Here is a 26783-nt window from a genome sequence, read left to right as displayed (position 1 = left end):
ACAATATAACTGTTTACATATATATATATATATATATATATACACATATATATATCTTGTAGCAAGGAATAGAAGCATTTTAGACCATGGCAGAATATTGCCATCAATTGCTCTCCGGCACAGACAAAGCCTCTGAGGCACAAAAAACAGAAATTCATGAGAGATTACTGTCAGTAACTCTCAGAAAGGAAAGGAAATGCATGTCTCTCTGGTAATTAAGCAACAGGCCAGTAGATCACAGATGCAATAATTCAGACTAGTTAGGTTGCACATTCAGTTTTATTGCCTTAGCCAACAGTGTGCGCATACAGTCCAACTGCACAAAATATAATCATCCTCTGTAATTAAATTCTGTTAAGAAGTTTCTCTTTTACAGTGTATCACTCGTTTGCAGTTTTCTCTATGAGTTTTCAAGCATGGTCCTACTAAAAACTCTGGTTGACTTACCAGTATCTTATTTTACATACAATGCAGCCTTCCTCCACAGTGGTTAATTCTAGATCTTGTCTCCAGAATTTGCAATTTTTTATTCTGTATTTACAAGTACTGCATGTCTTACATCATTCTGGCTTCTCTTACAGGATATATGCATCATCTTGTGCGGTACATCTGCCTTTGCCTTTCTTATTGCAAGGACTTCAACAGATGCTTATCTAATAACTGAGGGAGCCTAGGAATTTTTTTTGGGGGGGGGGGGGGGGGGTGGTGTAATTTTGAGGTCTATTCACTAGCCTTCATTCATTTGTGAGTTCCACAGTTGTGAATGCTTATTATTCCCACTTGGTAAGCTTACTTTGTCTTTGGAGGACGATACAAGAATGAGATATTCAAACAGATCTGTCCAAGGAATCAGGTAGGGGTCTTGCAGAACAGACAGTATGCAACTGCATACCTACAGACACATATGCACAACCTTAATAAATGAAATGTGCAGAGCTGTGATAATTCTGGCATTTCATAACTTTTCTGTGCTTCACTTTATAGCCTTAATACTCTCCTTGTATCTATCTTATTTTAGAAAGAACATAAACACCTGCAAGTATGTAAATGTGTAGCTAAAAACATATATGGGTTTCAAATAACTGGGCTATATCTAACAATTAGAATTTTGATAGGTGGAGTTCTCTTACCAATCACTTATGGCCAAAATGAGCTCCCCTTTCTGATTCCCATTCTTTTTCTCCATTTTCTGCCAAAAATCAACAGGATTTGTTTCTGTTTCTTTTCTTCTCCTACTTTGGCAGGATGGTATAGTTTAATAACTGTTTAATTACTAAATTGTAATAACTAAATGGTTTAATTACATAATTACTAAGCAGCAATTGTTTAATTACTAGATATTGTTTAATTTTTTCTTCTCTTCTCTCAGGTTCCAAAGAACTCTGGAGGCATCTCAATGCTAATACATAATAGTGAAAATGAAAAGAATATTTTCCAGGCTAAACACAGTCGTCTGATCTGTAGAGCTTATGTTCAAAAGGATAACGACACTTCATTTATTGTTCCAAAAATACCTATATTTGAATGAATTTACACTAAATATATCAGGTAAGTCTGAGGGCAGCTATGGCAGATTTCACCAACAATAAGGTGTGAAAAGCATGGGCTGAAAAAGTTGAAAGACAGATAACATTTGATTAAATGCTTTCCCTTTAGTTGTTTTCAAAATTCACCAGAAATATTTTCATATTTTACTACAGGAGGAATCATACTTAAAACAAAAAAATGGGGTAGAACAGACAATAAGGCTTAAAAAAGGAAATCTAAACTTAAGAGCTTTTTTAGACAGATGGCTAGACCATCATAACTAGTATGTGAGGTGCCCAGGGTGAGAAAAAGCCAGAGACTAAAAGTCACGAGAGGGCTAAATTTCTTAGTTACTTAGTCATTGATTGAGAGATTTTTCCTATGAAAATTTTAACTGACATGAATGAAAATACTGCCCTTAGCTATATAGTGTGTTAAGACACTGTGTCCTCTAGACATGGTGGCTTCGCTAGCTATTTAAGGTCTGCTCTAGCAATTTACTTACGTCCCACTGGAAGTTATGGCAATGGTCTATTCAGTAAAGGTTTGGAACAGCTGATCTGAATTTTGATTCTACAATTTAACTCGCTGAGTAAATGGCAATGAAAAAAACACAATGGCAGCATACACACAGGGTGAACCTCCAGTCTGAACTACGTTACGTTGAGTATCTTGCACTCCAACAAGTACATTTAGTATCCTGAACTCCACTGAGTCCAACAGCATATTCTGTATTAGAGCTCAGATGTTCGTATTTCATGTTTCCTTCCAGTACAGCTTTGCCTGGGTTTTGTTTGATTATACACCTAGCAGCGTGGAATAACGGGTGCGTGCGGCTGGCCGTACCGCAAGGCAAAGGCTTGAGCTGCCTCAGCGACCTCCCGCGGCCTTCACCCGCTCTGCCCAGCCCGCACGGGCAGCGCGCTCGCTCTGTGAGCGGGGCCTACTCTACTCACAGGGGCAGCCGCTGAGGCGAGGCTGCTCGGGGCGTCGAGCTCCCGGAGAGCGGCCGGCCCCGGGCGAACGCCAGGCCGCGGGCGTCGGCTCGGCGAGGCGGACGCGGCGCGAGGAGACGGCGGCGCCCAACGGCCAACAGCCAACGGCGGCAGGGTGTGAGGCGCGGCACATGGCGCGCGGCGGCGGCGCGCGCGCGCACGCCCCCGGCCCCGCCCCGCCCCCGCGGCCGCCGGGAAGCCGGCGCCTCCGTGGGGCTGACCTGCGCTCTACCCGTCAGGCAGCGCGCCGGGCGCCGCGCCGCGCCGCCACCCACCCCTTCCCTCCCCCGGCGGCGGCGGCTGAGGTGGGGCGCCGCGGTCCGGCGATGTGAGGCGCCTCCGCCAGCGCGGCGGCCTCCCATCCCCCGCGGCGGTCTGGGAGGAAGTGCGCGAGGCGGCCGGCCGGCCGGTCGCGGCCTCCGCAGACGCGCAGCACGGTAAGCCGGCCCGCTCTACTCCGCTCCCCGCCCGCCGCCGCCGCGGCCGGCCAGGGCCTCCCCGCGCGGAGGCCGCCGCCGCCGCCGCTCAGCGGCGCGCCGGCCGCGGCGGGATTGTCGCCTGTGAGGCCGGCGCCATCTTAGGTGGGAGCGCGGCCTTGCGGCCCCCGAGCCGCTGCGGAGCGGGACCCCGGGCCGCCAGGGCGTCCCAGCGCCGCTCGCTCGGAGCGGGGGCAGCTGCCCGCGGGGGCGGCCCGGGCAGGGCTCGCTCCGCCCTGCCTCCGCGGGGCGGCCGCGGCCGGGCCCCCCGGCCCTGGCAGCGGTGCCGGGCCTCCTCGCCTCCTGCTGCGGCCGTGGTGTGCAGGCCTCGTCCAAACCGCCGACCTGGAGCCCTCGGCCGAGTCCTTGCGGTCACCCGGCGCTTCGGAGGCGGGACGCGCGGCGGTGAGGCCGCCGGAGAGGAAGCGGCGCCAGGGGCGATGCAAGCTGAGCGGCAGCTGCTCAGCTGCCCTCGGGGACTTGGCTTCTTCCCGCGGCCTCGCGCCCATCTCGGCGCCGGGGGTGTGAACTTCTGACTTGTTTGCAAAGCCAGCGTTGCCCTTCCCTAGGCGGAGCTTATACCCTCTCGTTGCGGAGAGGGTGGTGTTGGTTGTTTTTGTTTTTTCTCTTAAGGGCAGTTGCTCTATGCTGTGGCTTTTTTAAATTTCAGGGTTCAATTTCCACTTTATAATCGTGTCTTTGCCGCTGAAACAAACACAGGGCTCCATAAAAATGCAATGTTGCTAACAGTACAGATGAAGCAATAGGTTGCATGCTCTTCTCCAACTAACGCAATACAAAGTTACATGACTCAGCGTGAAGGTACTTGAAATACGAAGTGGATGCTCACCTTATAATTTGTCACTGCAAATAATATAACATCACTGATCATTTGAAGTACTGATATTAAACTGGGAAAAAACAGTGTTAGAATAGCGCACTACGCTATTACTGCATAGTAATACTGTTATGGAGAGATAACAAGCAAGGCTAGTCTGAAAAATCTCTTGTTGGTAGTTGCCCTCGCTCTTTAAGTGTACTTCCCAACCTCCTGCTAGTCATTCAGTTTCAGTTATTTTAAATCAACCCAAGGGAATGCCATGTTGGAACCTTCTCTTAACCTTAAGAGTGGAACAGGTGAATTGCATCTGAAGTAATAAATAAATGAGACTTCAGTAACTTAAAGTTTCATTGCTGCTGCATTTGTCATCACTTTCTATATTGTTGATTTCTGCACATCTTCAAAGTACACTTTTCCAGAATATTTCCTCTTTATGTTTTGGTGTTTCTGTTAATGTGAACACTTGTAAATCTTAATACTGAAGAATAGGATATAAATGCAACTGGCTTAATAAGATTGGTCATCTTTGAACATAATTGCCATGTTAAATAAATATGTCCACATTAATGCTCTTCTAAGCACTGTAATTTTATATTGTAGTTAGTGCTCTTCTTGTTTTGTACAATGAGTTCTTTTTATTTCAGTGCTTGTCTAACATGTAGCATGCATAATAGTGTTCCATGAACTCATGTTTTGCCGGACTTTGATTATCTGTGCCTGCCTAATGAACTTTCATGACTAGGCTTAGTTCTTGCTGGGCAGAGATGTAGAAGCATTGGCCATATAAACTTAGGAAACTTTTTTTCCTTCTAACTGTTGTTGCCTTTTAAGGGGTATCTTTATGGATTGTAATGAGATTTTTGAAGATATTTTGAAGAACTTGGTCACAGTTTTCACACTTTTTAGGTTAGAAATGTTGCTTAAATGCTTTATTTGATCATATATGTGCCATTTTATTGACATCTTGGGCCTCTCGGACGCTTGGACTACTGTTACAGAAGTGAATATGTATGTATTTGTATATATGTTCATATATATATATATATAACCTAAGGAGAGTAAAGTCTATTGTCAATAGGTTTATGTTTGTTATAGTGGACTCTGAATCTCCACTGGAAAATATTTGTGAGGGGTGGGAGGGAATTTACTGTTGTTGCTGGCATTGAGAGTAACCACTAGCAGGATTCCTGGAATGCGTGATCTGCTTTAATCTAGTTAAAAAGCTGAAAACTTGGAAGCTAATTGCACTCTAAAAATATATGTGGACGTTTCTCTTGGCAGCAGAGACAATTTGAGCAATTCCTGTATACCTCCTGTTATCGACCCTATACCCCTGCTGCAACTGTGATTCTTCAGGCCCTAATTTTTTGGCCTGTCAGTTATGCTGGTACAATTGTTTGTAGGCAAGTCTATTTTTAACCTGCATTGGTTTACCTCAGAGTCTGATGAAAAGTTGTACTAGCACAACTGAGGAAACAGTGCAGGAGTAGCAGTGCAGCAGCTCCTTAGGATGGCTTTGTTGCCGGTGGGGAAAAAAAATCGGTGAAAGCATGGTGTTCATAGAGTTGGGAAAAAAAAAAAAGATCTGAAATATTCTGACACTTCCATTTTACAAGCTGTGCTAATTTTTTAATCACCTTTTGAGAATACCTTAAGATGCACATTTTGATCCGTAAAATGGAACGGTTCACAAGAGGTGTCACAAAGCATCAAACTATCCAAATGTCCATGCCTATTGAACTACTTTCCTTTAACTGAAAGGAGGAAGAAGGAAAAAAGGTTGCTTTAGCTGTCTTATAATGGGACTGACATTATCACGTATATCATGTTAGAACTCTCCTAACCTATGGATGTTTATTCATTTATTAATATAAAAGAGCTATGCTCCCCCTTGCATTCTCTGAACAAGTTTATAATTGATTACTTTTTTCCTAAGGTCAAATAAAGCACATTTTTCTAAGTCCCCCCCCCCGTATTTACCTAGCCAGTGCTCCTGAGAGAAGAGTTGGAAAAGAGTTTTTCATCTTACTGTGAATTTTAGCAAACTTTGCCTATTAAAGGCATTCTAGAGAATGTCCTCCTATGGAGGAAGAGAGTCAGTCTTGATTCTCTTTCCAGGTCCTGGCATATGGTCCCTGTTGCCCCAGCAAAGTGGAAAGTGGCTTCACTCGTTTCCTCTTTTGCCTGAACAAAAATCTGGTCTAGTGGCTCATTTTCTTCTTTCCTAGCACTATGTCTAACTATAGCGCCCTGATCAGATAAATGAAGGAGTTCAACTTTGCTACTTTACGCTACCCTGAGGACTTAGCACATAACATTAGCAGCCCCTTTATCTCCTACATGCTTTAATGCAAATTGGGGCAGGATTCTGTCTGCTCCCTGTGATACTGGGAGATTAATATACTGTTGCAGTCTTCTCATTTCTGTAGTCCATCACCAAATCTAGCAGCTCATTACTCCTATCCTGAAGTTAAGTCTTCTATTGTTTTTATGAATAAATTATTTCTCACTTGTTATGTATCTGTACTGAAGACTTTAAAAACTGTTGATAGATAATGAGGGGCGTTATCAATTTTACGTAATTATACTTTCAGAAAATAAACTTGATCTGCGTTTAATACATACGTGTTGCTCTCAAAATATTTTTGAAAGTAGAAAATCATGGCGAATAGCACAAAAAAGCTATGTTGAATAAAAACTCTCTTCATGTTATAAGATTAATCATTGAGTGTAAGAAATAACAGTTTTATGATTATGACTGACTGATTCTGTCACCTTGTATATAAGCTTTGATAGTTGTTAATGAGAGTTGTGTACAATCTATTGCTAAAAGATCTGCATGTAATTCAGTACAAAGAGTTCATAAATAGAGGAATAGAACTAAGATTTTAGAGGTGATGTTGAATTTTGGCATTTACTGAGAATTTTGACATTAGGGCTTTATGTATTTGAGGAAAGAACAAAATCTGGGTCATAATTGTAATCTACCTTTTTCTATGCTAATCTTTGAGGCAGTATAGTTATTTTAGATTGTTTTTTCAAGACTAGTATTTATCAAGCATGTTGCAGTAATAGTTTCAAGATCATGACAGAAACAGCGATGGATTTGCAATGTATTTCTTAAATCAATGACTATACAAATATGTCTTGTCCTCATATATTCCCAACCTGCTTGCAAGTGTAGGAAAAAAAAATGCAAGACTTCTGAATAAGTGGAGATTGTGCTATCCAATAAAAGGAAAAAAAAAAAAGTCCTAGCGCTGTTCATTACTTTTTTCCCCCCCTGTTCTGATGTTTTAGATCGATTTAATACTGCTATTTTATTGCTCAAAAACAAGATGTAATCCACTCTTATTCAAAGTATAATCTTGGCTAAACTCTGTGAAGTGATAGGAAAGAGTTGTTCTAATCAAAATATATGTAGTATTTGGGGTAAAAGCAGTTTACGTTTCTTACAATATAAATAAGTCAGTTTAACCCTGTGTTGCTGCTGAAAGATCGAAGGTCTATCTCTTCCACCTTTCTTGCATTGACGTTAGTGCTGGTCTTGTCTGATGGTCATCAGGTTTAAAGAGTTAAACTGTCAGAGAACTATCACTGTATAATAATGTGAATGTTTAAGTGTTGCATCAGCACAAGAATGACAATGACAGAGGTAGGTAGCAGTGGGGTGGTGATGGGGGGGTGGTTTTGTGTTTGTTTTATTTTAGCAGTGACCTGGTGGTAAGACTAGAAATACTTTTCAGTTGATCATCAGCTCTGTTAAATTCTTCTGGTTGTTGTTCTTGTTGTTTTCCCAGAGCAGTCCGATGCCAAATTGAATGTCACATACTTAACAAAACTGCCCATTGGATCCCCCCTCTTGTCTGGAATTACTTTTGGGATCTTCACCCCAAAATTGCATTGTTTCCTTTCCCTCTCCACACCCTTTACTGAAAAATGGAGACGTCAAATAAATTAAGGCTCCTGGTGGTGGCTTTGGCTCCAAAATTTTTGAAACTTCCAGTATTAGACAAAAGCAAATGCTATTCTTTTGGGGTTCTGGTCGTAGTTACCACTTAGGTGACCCAGTGGTTTTATGAAAACATTCATCTTCTGCAAAATTGCCCTTGCCTCATTGCATGTCAGATTGTTGGTAGTGTATTTAAAGAAATATGAAATAGTTTCATATTTCCTGTATTGCTCAGAAATGCTTTCGAGATTATGTTGGAGGATGTGAATAGAAAATGGAAGACATCACTGGCTGTCAGTTTGTTTAAAAAACAAAACAAACAAACAGTTGTGACTAATGCTGCTGCTGATAGTTTGGTTAATTCCCCAGGGCCACACAATTTTTTCATTACTATTTCTAAATATGTCTTTTTTTTTTTTTCTTTCCTCACCACAGGAGCTAATCGCCAAGCATAAGGGACTCAATCTAATGAAAGTCTATACAAAACTTTTATCCAGTTTTAACCGATTATAAGGATGTTATGCAGTATTTTTTAAAATTTTAAGAAAATGTGACTATATGTAAAGTCCTGGCAAAATTTTATGAAATTTGTGTGAGTGTAGTGGTGTTGGTTGTTTGTTTTAAGATGTAAAGAGAGCACAGTTTTAACTAGTGTTTAAGTAGCTCACTTGTGACAGATACATTACATGCTTCCTCACAGTAGGGTCTTTGAATGACTTACCTGGGATAGAAATATATTTAAAGAGGTATTTTTTACTGTGATGTTGGAAACTTCATCTTTTGGATGATGACTGGTGGATTACACCAGAAATGGTTTAAATGGTGTGGCGATTCTTAGGGATTTTTTCCCCCTCATTTTTAATGAGAAAAATGAGGATCGAAATAAATCATCAGGAAGGTGATGGAGTGTTAGTCCTTAAAGATCTTTCATAGTGGATAAGGTTCAGTCTATATAAAACGTGAAAAAATAAGTAGACCGTTCTGAGGGAATGTTATTGTCAAGTGCAATAATCTTTTTTTTTTTCTTCTTCCTTATTATTCTCTAGTCTCGAGATGGCAGAATTGTTTATGGAATGTGAAGAAGAGGAGCTAGAACCATGGCAAAGGAGAGTGAAAGAAGTGGAGGAGGATGATGATGATGATGAGCCAATCTTTGTCGGGGAAATCTCAAGCTCAAAGCCAGCTAGTACATGTAAGATATCCATTTTTAAATTACAGAAAGTGTTATTTTAGGGTGGATGACTTTGAAGTTACTTTGAAAATATGAAACTTTTAACAGTAAGATTGAAGGACTTCTAAGTTTTCAGAGAAATAAAGAACTTTAAATGTACTGAAAATTGGCATTCTTAGGAAATTGTCCTTCTGAAGGCCCAGGTCACACATAGTTGTCTGTTTCTCGAACCTTAAGTCTCTGAAGTCAAAACTAGGACACTTGAAGGTTTTAGCATAAATGGCATCGCTAAAGTCCTAGTATGCAACACTGAAACCATGCAGTTGTTCTTAGTATAGCTGATACGTAGGTAGATACATATCATACGTTACTCCTTACTGAAGTAATATGCATGAATTTAAGTCATCATGTTGCAGACTCTTATTTTTCTCCACCCCACACTTAACGTATTGGTAGACATTCTGAATGGCTGGATGTCACTCGGACAAAGCCAAGTTCAAGTGCCAGTAATAAAGACTTAATCAGGAAAAGTGAGTAACGTGAGAACAGTAGAAGGCTCTCTGTCAAGTAAGAGATTTTTATTAATAAATTAATTCATCTCCTGTAAAATAAGAAGTTTTTTTCATCAAGTTCTGTAGTTTTCTCCTAATGCAGGCAGTGCAGGGCATGAGTTAGGTGGTGGTTGTGATATCAGCAGCTGTGTCAGGATTCCATATGTGTCCTGTACTTGGGCTTTGGCAGGTAAGTAAAAGAGAGTATTTTTGTTACTTAAATTAACTTTAGTAATGAAACTTTTAAATCTCGCTATATGGCCGTCTTGTAGCTGATTGTTAAGAGGTTTGAGTTAAGAGTTCTCTGGCTATTGAATACACAGGGTTGCAAAGTGAAGTTTATTAGCTTTCTCTTTCTGCCTCATCTCTGCTACAGTTGTCTGAGATTTCAGTAGTCATTTTCTGAATGTTTATAGTTTACAGTCCAGCATCTTGAGGCAAGAGGTTAGACGAGGCTCTCTGCCACACCTTGCTGCATGGACTTTGAAGCTGCTTACTAGTTCTTCAGTCTTGTAGTTCATAGCCACATGATTCATATCTGAGCTCTATTTTACTTTGACACTCACTGGGATTGTAAGCCTACTTAAGTCTCTTACACTAGCTTAGAAATAGATGGCACTTTAAATATTAAAGAAGTACTGAAGTTGTTAAAGTTGTCTCACCTAAGAATAGTTTTTATAACCGTGTATCTCCTTGAATGTTTTTAAAAGTGCTTGAAAAATAATTTATATCCTCTTGAATACTTGAAAAATATTTGAAGATGAGTCTGAGAAGTTTTCTACAGAGATATAAACTTCTAGGAAAACTTGAAGAAAAAAAAAAACAACTTTTTTATGGGCAGTCCAGAGAGCTGTGAATTGCTGTTGGTCATGTTAGCAGTAGGTCATGGAGTAGAACAAAGGCAAAAGGGGTAGGCATACGTTGGCGCAACAAATACGCCAGGTTCCGTTGCATTCACTGTAGCTTCAAAAAAATTTTTTGTTGTAATCATAAAGGATGGAAACATATTTCAAGTGAGAACTATATTTCTAATATAATTCAGCAACTTTAAGAACTTAGGCAAAAGATACAGGCTTACAGTGTGTGTGTGTCTTATTCTAGTGCTGTCCATACTCAGTCCTGACACAAGTCAGTTATGGTATAACTGTCTACTTTATCTTTCTTCCTCCCCTCTTGTCAACTTTTCTCTTGGTAATCTCCTACTTGACTATCCAACCAGCTATGGAAGAATGACATCAGTTCTTCTCTGGCTTGTAAGTAGTACTGCCTGGCAGTAGTCAGGTTTCAGTATTCAGAATCGTCGTCGCTGGTGATAGGCAAGCCTCAGTAAATTCAGCTTGGCTTATCACCCTTATTTAGTTGTTCCTTGAGAATTTCTTTCTGCTCACGTGACAAACGGACGCTTGCATGTAGTTCTTAAGTTTTCTGTGAGATACTTTTTTTGCAATATACAACAATCTTTTTAACTTTCTTTTGGCAATGCAATAAACACTTCTATACAGACTGATGTGGAAAAGTTGAAGGAATAATAAAGGATCACCAACTTGTACATGCTGACAGTGTCACGTACAGTGAAGTGCCTCTTCCTGCCGTACTGGAGGAATAGTTTGACTGGGATGAAAAGTAATTAACACTTTGTTTCCGTTTTGCAACTTCCTACAACTCATCCAGTCACTGATTGTTTTCCTTGCTTGCTTCTTCACAATTGTATACAGCTGTAAGCTGTAGCTTGTTGTTACTTAAAAATATTGTTCTACATGTCAGCTTTCTTACAGTTCAGTGCAGTTTTATGTAAGACAAATAATACTTTGAGGGATGAGGAAAGAGAATATGAAGTCTGTGATGTATCAGTTGAGTCATGTAAATCTAGTTATAACTCCAAATCGCTGGTTTCCTGAAATGTTCTTCTTAAAACATTTAAATCTACCATTGTGTTATAGGATATGAACTGTGTGTACACCAGACAGCCTGAAGCTGAATGTGCTTTGTGAACCAGAACTGTTAGGATGGCTTTTCCTCATAGGTAGAGGAAGGCTTTAGTTTCATTTTGCTCAAGAATTCAAATGTGAGGTATAGATTTAATAGCAAACATTAAAAAAAGCTTATCTGTTTACAACCACATGTTATGTTCAGGTAAAACTGCAGAAGTGAATCGATACTCCTAGTGTCATGTTAAAGTGAATAGAGCAATATTACTATAAAGTAACACATTTTTTCATGTCTTAGAAACATGCAGACCTGTTTAGATCTGTTGATCATACTAATGAAAAAGGAGCTGCAACCAAAATGCAGGTGACAGGCTGAGAGCTGTGATCTTCTGAGTTCTCTTGCTGTTAATTTGTTAATCAACCTGTATGCTCTTGAGTCATTACCTGTGGAAGCAGCCTTAAGGTTGTTGAACACAATACGTAGATTCTCTTAAGATCTCAGGTCTGAGAAGTTACTTTAAATCTCATTGGCTAGATATTGGAGGATCTCATTTCATACGCATATTTTACCTTTTGGAGCATGAAACTTGATAGCAAAATTAACTGAACTGAGGACCTGCTGGTAGAAGAGGATGTTAGTTTGATGAATGTTTGCAACGTTCTGGAATGAGCAGAAACACAAAGCTAAAAATGTAGATGAACTAGTCGGCAAATGTTGGTATTGTTGTAGGGGTTAGGTAGCGAGCATCAGATGTTAAAAAATTTCATGCCTTTCTGATAAGTCTAGTCATAGGCTATCATATAGGATATATAATAAAACTGTTGCACTTGTAATGCAGCTCCAATATCGCTCCTCTGATTCCTGTTCTTCCAATTTCCTTTCATCCTGGAAGTTGGAGTCTAAAGGCAAGTTAGTAAATGGGTAGCATCCTATATTTGCCTGTAATGCAGAAGCAAACTTGAGTATTGGTTTAGAGAAAATGCTTCCTTTTCTGTGGGTCAGTTCTGGTATTTGAGGAACTTATTAGATACGACAAACAGAAGTGAATGAATGTGTTTGTATTTTGTAATCAGCAGAGCTAAATGTTTATGAAATGTTCTTATTTTATTTTTGTGCATTAACTCTTCTCAAACAAAATAAAAACTAAGATTCTTAGGTGAACTTGCTCCCCTAAGGGGACGGGAGTGGAAGGATGTGTCTTAATTTGTGTAACTGACACTTTGTTTTGCCAGGTATTTATTTTAGAAATAATCTTCTAATATATAAGTCAAATTCTAATTGGATTAATTAGTGGATATAAATGGTGCTTTTAATTTGCAAAGCAATTAAGCGATTAATTATCTGCAATTAAGACAAATGTAACTTTTGACAGATATATTGAACAGAGTCAACCTCAGCTCATCACGAAGGGGGATACAGAATGGTGCACCCAGTAGAGGTACTATGTTGTCCTAATATGGTAATTTTAAAAAACTCTTATGAAACATCTATGGCGGGGTGTTATATAAAGATAACTTTGAAATCCTTTGTAACAGGTACAGTTACTACATTCAAGCCTGACAGTCACCATTATGCGACACCTGCATCCAGCCCCAGTGCTATGCCTGTTTCATCAGTCTTTCAGTCTGTATCCAGACCTACAACTAGCTCTGTAGCAGTTCAGCCATTGTCTAGACCAGTGAATGTTTCAGGAACTTCACAGACATTGCAGAGACCAATTGCTGGATGTTTATCAACACAGCAGATGCCTCGGTCAAGTTCTGGAATATCACAACCTGTTAGCAGACCTGTAACCATTCCAGTGACGACACAGCCAGCATCAAGAAATACTGCGGTTCCTGTAATGGCTCAACCTGTACCGAGGCCGGTGACTACTGTAACAGCGGAGCCTGACATATTAAATGAGGTAAACTTTTCTTCCCTTAAACTGTAAAATACTCCGTAGCTATTACTTTTGAATAAATCAATGAAGAACATACTGACTCACTTAGTCTAGTCATTTGAAGACCTGGACTAGAGTATAGACTAGTTTTGCATAAACTGTAAAGGTTCTAGGACCCTAAACTTGCACTGAATTAAAAACATATTTGAAAATATTGATTCACAAATTCATACTAGGTTTAAAACGTGTCGCAAGATTCGAAGAGGATAACTTTAATTAGTATCAATGGAATTATATTAAATGAAAATCTGAGACATGAGAGAAATTAATATAATTTTCCAATAGCATTCCAACCTTTATTTTGTTTAGGCTGTGGAGAAGTAAGTGAATGAGAACATTTCCATTCTGTACATCTTACAGGTTTTTCTGCTCAAAGAAACAGATACTCCATAATTATTTCATTTTGGTATGATTTGCATTTGACCTTTTAAGTAACTTTGCCTTTTTTCCCGCCTGACTTTCACAGTGTGTCTCCTGTGGTTTTTACTTCTTAAGAGAATGCTGTACCAGTAGCTACTTAGATGTTTTTGCTTTTTTGTTTGCTTGGCAGTGGTAGTGGAAAGGTAGTATGGTAAGGAGGACTTAAGCTGCCAAACTTGCAGGGTCAGTAGAAGAAATGCCTCTACAACATGTTTGTTTCCTTTGGAAGGCCCAAGGGACATACACAGGCAGATCATGTAGCATAGATCTTCCTGGAGAGCCAGAGAATCACAGAATGATAACTTTCAGCTAGAGTCAAGTTGAGTGCTTTTTTGCTTTAGCTATGGATATTTTTGAGAAAGAAAGAACAAAGAGAAAAATTTCTCACTTATAAGAGGTAAACTGATTGTGATACCTTTCTTAAGAGCAACTTCAGCTGAGACTGTTTAGGCAACGTGACTACAGCATTAGCTACTGCTGTAGGGTTCATATGAAGCTCAGGGGCTGCTAATGGCTTTCTCTTTATTCTGACAGTAGGCATCGTTTTGACATTCCAGGCAAATCTACGGAGCTGCCATTGTCCTAGCTGTCAGTGGTTTTGTATGAATGAATACCATGTAGCCTAATATATTCTGCTTTTACTGAACAGAAGAATCAGTCTGAATGAATATAATTAATAAGATAGTTAAAACATGAGATTATATGTTCTTCTTAAGACTTGTGGCTAAATCATTGCATATTGCTTTGGGTTTTTGCTTTTGTTTTAAGAAAAACAAGGCAAAAGAAGTGCCTATGGACTGGGTAGTTAAATCACTGGCAAATTCATTAGGAAAGAACTCACGCTTTCTGGTTTGGAGTCTTCAACAGTTGATTAAATGGCTTGCAGAGAGAAGCTTGGGGCATGTCTGGTGAAGTGGGTTAGCCAAATCAGTCTATCATTGCATCTAAAAAGGCCTAAAATAATAAATGTAGTCAAAACCCTAGATGTCACTAGGATATCCAGATTGCCTTTTGAGTCCTCTTATAATCTGTGATTATAAAGTGGGCTAAGTAATACTGCAAGGTCTGCTATTGCACAAAATGTGTATTTCAAGTCTGTGAAATTTTTGTCTTTATAAACGTTTTCTCATGACTTAATATGCTTTATTAAATCCTTGATGTTAATAGGAGATTTTCTAAAGGAGTGCTTGGATGTCTTGCAGAGTCTTCATGGCAAAAGACAGCCCCCCTTTCTCCCTACCTTTTCTCATGCATATATCCTGTTTCTGTTCTGGTAGATAAAGCTGTTAGTGGCCTCTACTGTGTTCTTAATAGAAAATGTTAGAGCAATCATACCTTTTGGAGATGCTCAGCCTTCTTCAGTCTATGTAAGCTGGATGTAACTCATTAAGACAATGATTTTTGTTGATGGTTAAAGATAGTAAATATGTGGTGCTTCTTTTTGAGACTTCTTTCTCATTCATCAAGTTTACTTCCAACAGGAATGGCACAGATAAGACTTAATCAAGTTTTATAGTCCTCCTTTGCTGAACTTGTGGGTTGTTCTTGTTCCCTGGCTGAGTAGAGATATTTGAAAAAGCTGCAGCCTGAAAGATGGCTGTCAAGATGCACAGCATAAAAAAGGATCTCTAATTACTTATCGGTCATTTCTGTGGCTCTCAGGCTTTATTTCCAGTTAGACCAACACTTTTTAGTAGTGCATCCTGTTCTGGGGTTTATACTGCAGCCATGTTCTGTGGCCTCTTAAAACTTTCACTATTGGAATTATCTCATACTACATGTTTTCTTTACAGTATTAACTTTTTGATCATGGCTTTCATGAGCTTTCAAATTTTAAATTCTCCTGAATGTGGCCTTTAGATGTCATTCTTGACAAAAAACTTGAGTACATTTAGGAAGATTTTTGTTTGTTGTTTGGTTTTCTTACTCGTAACAGACTCAAAATGAATCTTCCATCCCTTCAACTGAGCCTTTCTGGATTCAGAATTGTATTTCTAATTTCATTCTTATCTAGAATAATTTGTTTTCTTATTTTTTTTTCTATTGTTTCTGAGACTTGTTTCTTGATTGTGTTACACTCCTTGTGGGGAAGGATGTTTGTTTCATGCGCTTTTTTGTTTTTTTTAAACAGAGTTGATATAGTTCTGTTTCTTGGGCAGAGTTCTGTGCACATGGGATTTTTTCATCATTTCTGGCATGTTGCCTCATTTGCTGTTTTTAGTGTCATATGTATGCTATCTGTATTTTGGTTTATTTCCTTGCTTTAGAGCTCCTTAGACTTTTGGTGGTTTTGTTTTCCTTCCTTTATCTAGTTCTTATTTCTCCTTGGACTACTGTTTAGTATCTGTATTTTTCTGCTTTAGGCTCTCTGTCACGTGTTTTATTTCATACATCTTTGTTCCTTCCCAACTTGATTGCTCTTAATGTCAAAGGCATCAAATCACTTTTCCAGCTAAATCTAGAAAGTGTTCAATATTTGGATCTTCAGCTTCCCCATGTTGAAGCTTGTTTTTAAAATTAAATTATTCTAATGTTATGATCACAGAATCACAGACTGGCTGACGTTAGAAGGGGTGTCTGGAGATCTAGTCCAACCCCCTTGCTCAGGCTAAGGTCCCTAGAGCAGACAGCTATGAAATATGGCTAGATACTATGTCAGGACCCCTTTTTCTTCTAATGTTCTTCAATGAATGAACACTCTTTGCATTCTTAATATGGTACTTTTTTGTTGTTTTTTTGTTTTTTTTTTTAAATCTCAGGATGCCAAAGTCTGTTTCTGTGGGAACTGATTTCTCTTGATCACCAGCGGGGTTGAAATGGATATTTTCTCAGTTTCATAATGTGTATATCTATAATTTGCCTCTTGTCAGTGTTTTGGATTCCAGTTTCATCTGTGAAATACACCTTTCCTATCACAGGTTGGATTGACTGCCTTACTGTAAAAGTCTAGTTTTTGTGTGCTCGTTACAGGTCTGGATTAACTCAGTTCCAAAAACTGAGCTGAATTTGACTTCTGTGATACTGTATACACCAGTCCTTATTCAGAGCTACTGTTGTTGTATATGAGAGCATAGTACTGTCCTCTCGTTCACACGTTCATTCTCAGAGAAGTGGTTTTTTTCTATACTTCAGCGCTCGGAACGCTCCCCAAAAGGCTCCATCCCTCTCTGTCCATATCTTAACCTTGCTTACTCAAGTTGGGCAGGTTTCGGGGTCCACTTCTACCTAGCTCTTCTGGGAGGTCCAATGCTATGCATCATTCTAATTCCACTGTGTGTGAATTTGGTGGGCAATGAAAACTACTGATTATCACTTCAGTTTCCACAGTTAGAAAATCTAGGATGCATAATATTAGCCTAATATTTCACCAGAGCCTTCTGGAAAAATGAAGGGTTTTGTGTGTGTGTTTTGGGCCTTAAGAACTCCTCTTATAAAGGTGCTAGCTTTTGCCTTTCTGCATGTGAGAGCACATACACATGTTAATCTGATTTTTCATCGAGTTGGAAAAGCTATTTTTTAACTAAAATGCTTTTGTTTTCTACAGCATGGGAAAATGTTCCATTTTGTATGTAAAATGATAGAGCCAAATTGTATGAAAAGAATAATTGTAAATGGAAAAAACATTTGGAAAATAATGAATCTCTGAATTTCCAGGATCTCTGTTTTTACTTTCTTGCTCACCAAATATGGTTAGTATGTGCTGGGGAGATCCAAATATGCAACCATTCAACCCAACAGAATACACGGACTGTTATTTTGAAGAAAATTAAAATGGTAGCAAATCTTAAAAACAAACAAACAAAAACAAAACAAACAAAAAACCACAAAGTAGTAAAAGAGGCACGTCTTACCTGTTGCTATTATATTGGCCAAATTTCAGCTGCAGATGGTGTGTAACGTCTGCTGCACCATCTAAGAGCCTACCACTGGCTTACCATTCAAGTGTTAGCTGCATTTGGTGGGGTTTGCAGTCTAAACTGCTTTGCTAGTAATCATGCTTATTAGTGTGAAGCCATTATGGATACACTAACACCTGCTCTGCTGTGATTGCAGTTCATATAGCTCTCTAATAGTAATGAGAGCAAAGAGGTACTTAACTGTTAGTAATGTTGTCAATATTATCTTTATTTCCTCAACTGCTCTTGAACATTTGTGTTTAATTTGGTGAGTTTGGATTAGGTCACTCACCAGAGGAAAGAGTGGCCCTTAGTGTTACTGGGTCTTCATTGAAGAGATTTATGATAAGAAGAGGGAATGGAGAGAGGCATATCTCATTTTGTTCCAATTTTTTCTGTCGCTGATGAGTTAGCGCAACTATATGTGTGTTTGTTCACATTCTAGACTTGTTTCCAGCAAGTTTAATCAATGTGATAGTTTAAAAGGTAATTTTCTTGGGAATGTTTTCAAATAAGCATAATTATGAATGGGAAGCATTTTATGAGATTGATCTTCACAGCAAAAGGTATTTGGGGCTTTGTCTCATGGATATGTTAATGACAAAGTGTGTCTGTGTGTGTTGGACAATACTTTTTTTTCTTATAAGAAAATGGAGTTACCTTTGTTTAGCTTTTCATTTCACAGTACAGCTTTATGAGGTAAAAGTAATTAGATTATTTTGGAGTAGAAGAATCATGTACCAACACTTTGCATTTCATACCTTAATGCTGAAATTGAACATAACTATCCTAAGGTTTTTCTCAACTCATTATTGCTATTGGTGACAATATTTCGTGTTCCAGATTGTTTTTCTTAGAAGGAATGGCCTTCTGAGATATGAGCAGTACTGTTGAATCTTGGAAAGTGCATGTTTCTCCTACCCTATGCCCCAGCTTTGAATATCTGTAAAAATAATCAATTCTCACTCTCCCCCCCCACAACCCCTTTCTCCACGTGTGATCAATGAGGGTGTGTGGTTCTAACAGTTTTGAGTATTGAGGCCAGGAAACATGGACTCTAATTCTTTAGGTTATAAGTAGTACTAGAAGAGCAAATTGAAAGGTAATGAGATACCTGTCCTTGGAGATGTTCAAAGCATAACCTAACAAGGCTCAGAGTAACTTAAACCAACTTAAGTTAGTTGTGCTTCGAAAAGGGGATTGGAACATATAATTTCCAGAGGTCCTTTTTAAATTATTCTAGGATTCTAAACTGTAAGAGGAAAAAAAAAAATAGTAGTGACATCATAAATTTGAGTGCCGTTCCCAGTCAGTGTGCTATAAAATTTCCTTTACTTCCATCAAAGCTTGACTGCTTTACAGAACTTGATCAGTCTATTTTCATACTTCTTTTGAGAAGCTTCCCCTTGCTGCAAGTTTATGCCTCTCTTGTTTAGAGTTCTGCTTTCTCATCCTTTAAAATGCAGGTAGCTATTGCACAAGAGTAACAGGCAAATGCCTGAGATTAGGTTGAAGGAAGAAGGTATTAGAGTTGTTCTTGAAAAACAATTCATGTATAATTTGAAGCAGCATCAGTGTTTTGAACAAAAGCAATTAGAACCAGTGGTTCAAACAGGTTTAATAGTATTTCATAAAATGGACTTTCCCAGGTCTTACGGTTGTTGTAGCATTTCTGACATACAGCTGTGACTGAATTAACAACCACCGATAAGAGTTGCAAACTTCTTAAACTGTCAAAAGGAACTATATATTTTGGGGAGATTGTAGTTTACTTGATTTACAGAGAAGTACTTATGAGTACTTTTAAGCAAGCATATAATGTTTTAAAAATAAACCCTTTGAAGCCTGCAAGTAAAAAATGTTAAACCTCAAATCTCTTTTCCCTCTTGAAAATATCTTATTAGGATTATATTATGGATTCTCCACCAGCTGCACCAGATAATACATCTGGTATACTGTTTGGTGTGAGACAGAACTCGGGAGTTCCACAGTACCAGACTGGCCCAGCAGTGAATGTAACAGGTGGGTATAACTGTAGTAGTTGAATTTGATAAGAGAAAGAAACAGTGTAATGTCATTTAACTGTAGTGCAGATCTTTGAGTTATAATTTTAAATAGGCTCTTTAGAACTTAGTATAGCTACTTCCCCCCACCCCCACTGTACATAACACTGTTTAACATTTAAGAAAATAAACTTTGGAGCCTTGCATTGTCAGACTTTGCTCTTCAGCATGTGAAACTGTAACATCAACTAATTTCTTTTTGTAATGCTCATTTAGATGGAAAAAATATTGCCAGATCCACTGTAACTTTTTTTGACAGACAAATGCTTATTATCAGTATATCCAGTACTCTCTGGGTAACGTGAATGGGAACGCCTGTTGGCAAGAGAGGGGCTGTGGAACAGTGCCAGAAGAACTTCCTGAGTCTGCTGAGTGGATTCCCTGGTGATCATCATCATGGTTTCCTGACTGCTATATAGACAGCAGTTGGAGTAGATGGGATCAAAAGGATCCTGTTTGAGAGAAAGGAGAAGGGAAATAATACTGCTATTAGCCATTGAAATAAAATATTTTTTTCAACTAGGTAAATTGGGTTTCAGCAACTATTTATCCTGCAAAAAATGAAACTCCTTTTTTTTTTTTTTTTTAAAAAAAAAAAAAAAAACTCCTGGTCACAGCAGATGAAGTAGATTGAATACACTGCATGCTTCAAATCTTACACAGGCTATAACTTGAAACTTTCTTTCTCTTTTGTGAAGGATTGCACTTTTCTAATAACTGACCAGAATCTTGTCATTCAGTCTGTTATAGGCAACATCACCTCTTACTCTTCTATGAGGTAACAGGCCATATTAACAGGTTATGTAAAATACAATGATTGCTAATCTCTTCTGCTTGATGTGATGATTTCAGGTCTCCAGTTCAGGCATTCCTTCCAGCTTCTGGTCAATAAAGGGTTGGTAGTGTATTTCCATACATGTCCAACTATTTTGCGATCCAACTATTTTGCGATCCAGTTATTGTCTGATTGGAATAAATAAATAGCTTTTTGTAAAGTAAACAAGGGCTTGATTTATTACAAATGGCTCAGTATTCCAGCCCTAATTCTTCAAAGCACAGGTGGTATGGTTTAATTATAGTCCTTTTTCAGGTTAGAAGAACTAATATTAGAACTCTTATTCTAACACGGAACTTATGTTAGACTCTTATCGCCACCTCCCCCCCCCCCCCCAAAAAAAAAAAAAAAAGGTTTTAAAGCACCAAGGATTGTAATTCAAGATGCCTTAAGTGTGCCCTACTTAGCCTCTGTCTATATGAGTAAGATAGCTATTGGATTTGGAAATTAAAAGTTTTAAAATTGCAGGTTGAAACAGAAGTCTTCTAGCCCTCTGACACAGAAGGGTAATGTAAGACACGCTGTATTTCATTGCACAGCAATAAGTATATGTGTATGTTGTGATTTGGCTTGCATGATTATGTTATGTAAGCCGCTTATGTTCAGGTGGTTTGTATGTTCCAATGCCTACTTGCTAGTGTTAGGCTTCTTTTAACTCACGTGCAACACTGTGGGCACGAGATGCTGTGGAATATGCTATTTAAAGCAGAATCCTTTTGGAAACTGGCTTGTGATACTCTGCAGGACAATTTAACTTCTATATTTGGAGTCATTAAAGAAAAGATTATTTTAATGCTTCACAGCATGAAGCAGTTGATGGCTGGACATGTTTTTTAGGTCTGTGAACTCAGGAAATGGTGAATGTTAGCCAACCGTTTTGTTAGGTTCTTAAATAGATAGTGGTGAGAAATCAAACAGCACTGGTAACTCCATCTTACTTGCAGGTTTGGTGGGTGCTGGGAATGCACTTGAAATTGCTGTTTGCTATCTGAGAATGTTTTGGGATTGTTGTCCCACAAACTTTACCCGCTTGAAGGAACCAGGAAATGCTGTTACCAGCATTCTGTGGCATTTGGAGTTGAGTGTACTGTATATGTGCATTCATAGCATAGCACTAGATTCTTGGGAGATGCTTGGCAAGGGAGATGGTACTAGAGGCTGAGAAGTTTTGGTGTTCAGATCCTTATTTTCTTAATTTGATGTGGCTGTTACAAGAATACACTTGCCACTTATATTCTTGGTTACCCTTTCTAATGTATTTTGCCATCATTCATAAAATTACACCCAGTTGACACAGATGCGCATAATGGCATGAAGGGTTTTACAGTAGTGTTGTAATGTGTGAGAAAGCTTCAGGCAAGCTGATAATGCATCCAGTATACTTTTGGCTCCTTCTTGCAATTACTGTAGATATCATGCACAATGACACTACGCATACGATTATAGCCAGCTGTTTCATAGTATCTATAAAATACCTTCCAAAGTATTCACTAGTAATATGAAATGGGAGGTTATAGACTCAAGCAGACTATAAAACCAAACAAAAATTGTTTGGCTGCTGCTTTTCTCAGAGCTCTTTAGTATCTGGAGGCTCTGATAGTTTCAGCTGTGCAGTCTGCTCGGTAGGGCATCAAGCAAACTAGTCTGAAACATCAATGGTTGGAGGAATTTTTTGTGTCTACGCACAAATTTAAAGAGATGCTTTGGTAGAAAGAGGTATCAATCAGAACATAACTGGGCTCTTTTGGATCCTCTGACCAGCAGGCTGTTTGTTGAGAATATTTCATTGGCCCAGTTGGGGTTGGCCTAGCAATTTTGAGCAGATATTAAGGAAAATTGGGATTAGATCCCAGGCAGGTAACAGCAGCCTACTGAATATTTGATACTGAAATCCTGAATATTTAAATAGATCTGTCACTTCTCTTTGAGCTTTCAGACTGTCAGAACTCTAGAAAGTTATATAGAGTATCCTGATTTGAGGGTATTTTGTAGTAGAGAGAATCTTCATGTCAATAATTTTAATAATGCTGTTAAGTCATGTTAGTTGAACAAAGCTGCTAACAAAGACGTAGCCTATAATATTGTAAATGGTCTTTCGTCCTAAAACAGATTTTATCAGTCTTTTAACAGGTCTTTTTGTTTACCAAATTTTATAATCCAATGGAAAAAGAAATTCTTTAGCAGAAAGTATTTAACTGAGTAAAGATGCTTCAAAAATTTAAGAACCTGGCATTTATATGATTCCACCATTTCTACTAAATGAAAATAGATAGTTTTTAAGTATTAAGGTAATTATGTTACCTTAAAGGAAATTCTATGAAAAATTATTGTATTCATTAATTGAGTGATATGACCCTTTTAATGTCTTTCATTAATCCAAAATGAAATCTGTGTTCTTAATATACCTTTCATGTTGGCACAAATCGCAAATAATTCATTTTAGCCACTGGAGCCAGTGCAAACTGGTTTTGAACCAAAAAAAACAGGCTAAATAGAGATAGCAGTGGTTGATGCACCAATTTATTTATTATGCTTTCAGAATATTTAAGGTATTTCAAGCTTTGGAAATCTCTTGGTAACTACATTCTCAGGTCCAAGAGAGCACTTTGAATGCCCTCTTCAAACTTGTGCTTAATTCATTGCCAATGTTGAGGATCGTAGTCCCCCTCAGCTGGATTTGCAAACAAGTGCTTAACTTGATTTCTTTAGATATGATGACTAAAACCCATTAAGCACATAAGTACACCTGAAAAATCCAGGCACATGTATGATGGCATTTGTCTTGTTAAAATTCCTTAGCTCTGAGATGTGGAACTGTTTTATACTAACTAGGTATTAAATAATACCTAGAATTATTGTGATTGTTTTTTCAGAACATGCATTCAAACTTTTTTTTTATGAGCAAGCAACAGAATTTAAATGCAAACATACATAGCTCTCGTATTGTTAGGGTAACTTCTGAAAGAGGAAACTTACTAGAAAATTAGAGCTCTATACAGTAAGGTAAGACTGCTCACCTTTATAAATATGTAAAATACTTTCCGAAATATTTTTTTTGTCACGGTCAGAAATATCAAGCTTTTTTTTGTAATGGAAAGTATTGCCAATTATGTTGACAAGGGGGGAAAAAATAATAACCAAAAAATAGTCTTTTTCCCAAATAAGTTCTTCTAGAATAAAGTAAGGTGTTTCACAGAAGATGCTTGTAAAATCAGACCTTGTCTTTCCCCAGCCTCCATTACACAGCTACGCATAATAACTAAGCACACAATGTGTGCTCTGGGTTGATGGCCTGATGCTCAAATAGCCTCGGCGATACAGAACGCTAAAGTCGTACCAACTGTACAAAAGCTTTGCTAATAAAGACAGATACCAATACAATTAGCTCATGTACCTAACAATGTATTAACTTAACTGTAACCTAGCTTTATTGATCAATAAGTAAATAAAAACACTAGGAAGTAGTATTACGTAATGAATAACCTGTTCATTTTCTGAATGTGTTAATTACCATAGGTAAACAATGTACAGACTGAATGAGAAATGTGAGCTTAATATGTTCATTTTTGTCAGGAAGAAGTGGTGGATATTCCCGAAACGTGTACTACAAAGGAGAGCTTTAGAATGGTTAAATAAGTATGTAAGAAGTGAAAGTTAATTAAAAGTACGTTCTCTCTATATGAGGCATAACGTGGTAAACTCTTCAAGCGCTCAAATATCGGTATTAAGTGCTGTGGTTCTTTGCCTCTGTGGGCTGAATGGGGAGACACCTCTACCCAGACTGCTTGCTAGGTATAGGTAGGAATCATTGGGTAAAAACAATTGTGGGGGAGGTGGGGGTTTGTCATTGTTTTTGGTTTGGTTTGTTTTTTCGGAGAACTTTGAATGGTTTTGTGTGACACGAGTTATCTCTGATTGTTGGCAAGACTTTTAATGATACAGTTAAGTTCTCTGTTTACAAGGCTTGTGCTGGCACTTAAAACTTACTGGCATGCAGCTCTGTTCTCAGGTCTACTTGAGGATTGATCTCTCTACTGAGAGAAATCAACTGGTTGGTTCTCCAATACGAGGGTAATCTTACAGTGACGGGAGATGTTGGTTTCAGGACAAGATGGAGCAAAAAATGAATCGACTGGTTTATCAGGCACTGAACCTGTGTGAATTTGAGTTGTTTTTTAATATTTCTTTTTAAAGGAAATATTACAAACAATAAAAGAATTGACTCCTTTTCAGAAAAAAGCAGATGCCCATGCTGTGATAGGTCATTAGAAATTACAGTGCTATTTTCATTTTGTATAATGTTTTGCATACTGAAGTCTCAGATGTTCTACAGAATTAAATAAAAATAAACTAAAACAGCATGAGAATAAGACCAAAAAAAAAAAAAGGTAGGATGAGATATCTTTTCATCAGAAGGGCAGAGGCAGAAAACAGCTGCCTAACTTTATTACTGTGAAATAATATTGTCTGAGATAAGCGTGGGTCAAGACATGAAAAGCAGGCCAAAGAATGTGAGCAAAAATATAGACCTTCTTCAGGTAGTCGTAGTATGATTAGTGGCTCTCAGGAGAAGGGGCAGTGCCTTTCCTTCTCCACCTATCTTAAAAATATCTGAGTTGGCTATAGTATTCTTAATTTCTAAATGGTTTATTCTGTGAGCAAGAGCTTAACTGCATTATTTAGACTTGTCCATCCTTTAAAGTATAGGTATCAGTAATGTGTTCGTAATATACTCTGGAAAAAAACTGAGGTTCTTTAATTTAAACCACTGTAGGTCTGAATGAGAGTGTTTTTGTATCTAAGCGTCCTGCTACTTCTGAAGGCAACAGTGTAACTCCAAAAAAGACCAAGCCTAATGAGGTTGGTGCTGGAAGCAATTCTGCTGTTTCACCTACAGTTAACTCTGCAACAGTAACTCCATCACAAAATGTATCTTCAAAAGGTAGGGTAGATCAAATGGTCTAGCTGTCAATCCATGCATCTGTTCCATGGAAAAAGCTAGCACTCATGCAATGTTGAAGTTGAACAGAACTAATGTTATTAAGGCAGAGTAAATTAATAGCTCTGCTTTTTATTATGCCTTAAAATAAAAAAGTCTATGCAAGAATTTATATAACTTTACAAATTAATATGCCCAAAGGTTTTTTATATTGAGACTTAAGATCTTGCTTGTTTAGCTGTGTGTGACCCTATAAAACAAGGAGTAGTTAACTTGTTCAGAAGCTGTGAAAGCACAGGCATTCAGAATAAATGCCCTTGAATTCATCGTTTTTAGTTCAAACTTTGTGTATCAAAGAATTGAATAGAGAGGTAAAGCTTTGAAAAACAAACCAAAAAACAAGGTTGCAAGAATTCCGAAACTGCAGAATTTATCAATTAGTCTCTGAGAGAAAAGGGGGGAAAAAATCATTTTTAAGAGTGGTGACATGGGAACGGGTTAACCAGAGAGTTTATGGAATCTCCATCCTTGGAGATATGCAGAAGTTGACTGGACAAGGCCTTGAGCATCCTGATCAGGTTGGACTTGGTTTGAGCGGGAGGTTGGACAGGAACACCTCCGCAGGTCCTTTTCAACCTAAATTATTCTGTGATTCTGTACTTGGACCAGCTATTGCAAAGTGTATTTTGCTGTCCCCACCTTTCTTTTACAGCAGTGTTTTTGATTTGCTTTAAAATAGTGGTGGGAAGGGAGGAGGGGGATTTGAGGTTCAGGAGGCTCTTTGAAAGGTTTTTCCCTCCCTACAAGTAGAGAGGTAGTCTAGCTGTTTCATCATTTTAATAATTAGGTGCATTTTCCTCCTGAGCTAAAAGGTGTGTGTTCCAAGTGATGGTAATTGACAAGGATTTATTCTCGACTTTAGGACACTTCCAGCCACACACTCTCCCATAACACAGAAATAAGAAGCTACCCGCAGAGTGACTCCACTGTTGGGAATCGCATAGTATTTTGGTTTTTTGCGTTTCTTGTCTGCAGCTGTTCTCCCATCAGGCTCTTCCCCAGCAACCAGAAAGGTGGTTATAGCTTTGAATCTTGCAGCAAGAAAATTTCCTTCAGCCTATGCTGGGCAAAATAGATATTATGTTGCAGCCTATAATACACAAAAGATAGCCAGAATTTCCTGTTAAATTCAGTAACAAAGAAATAGATGATATTCACAGAGCATGGGGTTTTTTTTTTTTGAGTT

General features: G+C 38.5%; 1 protein-coding gene across 9 annotated transcripts in view; it reads left to right on the top strand.

The window, feature by feature from the left end:
* The first annotated feature begins 2753 nt into the window (after window positions 1–2753).
* Window positions 2754–26783, top strand: part of ZNF280D (zinc finger protein 280D) — a 56250-nt gene continuing 32220 nt past the window's right edge. For 3 of the 9 annotated variants that reach the window (XR_011143671.1, XR_011143672.1, XM_068958137.1), the window contains exons 1-6: window positions 2795–2959; window positions 8838–8983; window positions 12815–12880; window positions 12978–13348; window positions 19605–19722; window positions 25373–25540. Coding sequence is in view for 6 of the 9 variants with exons in the window: in XM_068958137.1 (XP_068814238.1) it covers window positions 8845–8983; window positions 12815–12880; window positions 12978–13348; window positions 19605–19722; window positions 25373–25540 (862 nt within the window). In the remaining 3 variants the exon portion in view is untranslated. Of the gene's footprint in view, window positions 2960–8837; window positions 8984–12814; window positions 12881–12977; window positions 13349–19604; window positions 19723–25372; window positions 25541–26783 lie in introns of all 9 variants that reach the window. The other 6 variants (XM_068958135.1, XM_068958138.1, XR_011143673.1 and 3 more) reach the window with 6 other exon arrangements.

The sequence above is a fragment of the Struthio camelus genome, chromosome 12 (genome assembly GCF_040807025.1).
Source record: "Struthio camelus isolate bStrCam1 chromosome 12, bStrCam1.hap1, whole genome shotgun sequence".
NCBI lineage: Eukaryota > Metazoa > Chordata > Aves > Struthioniformes > Struthionidae > Struthio > Struthio camelus.
Note: the sequence above shows the minus strand (reverse complement) of the source record. Positions and strands in the feature narration are given on the sequence as shown.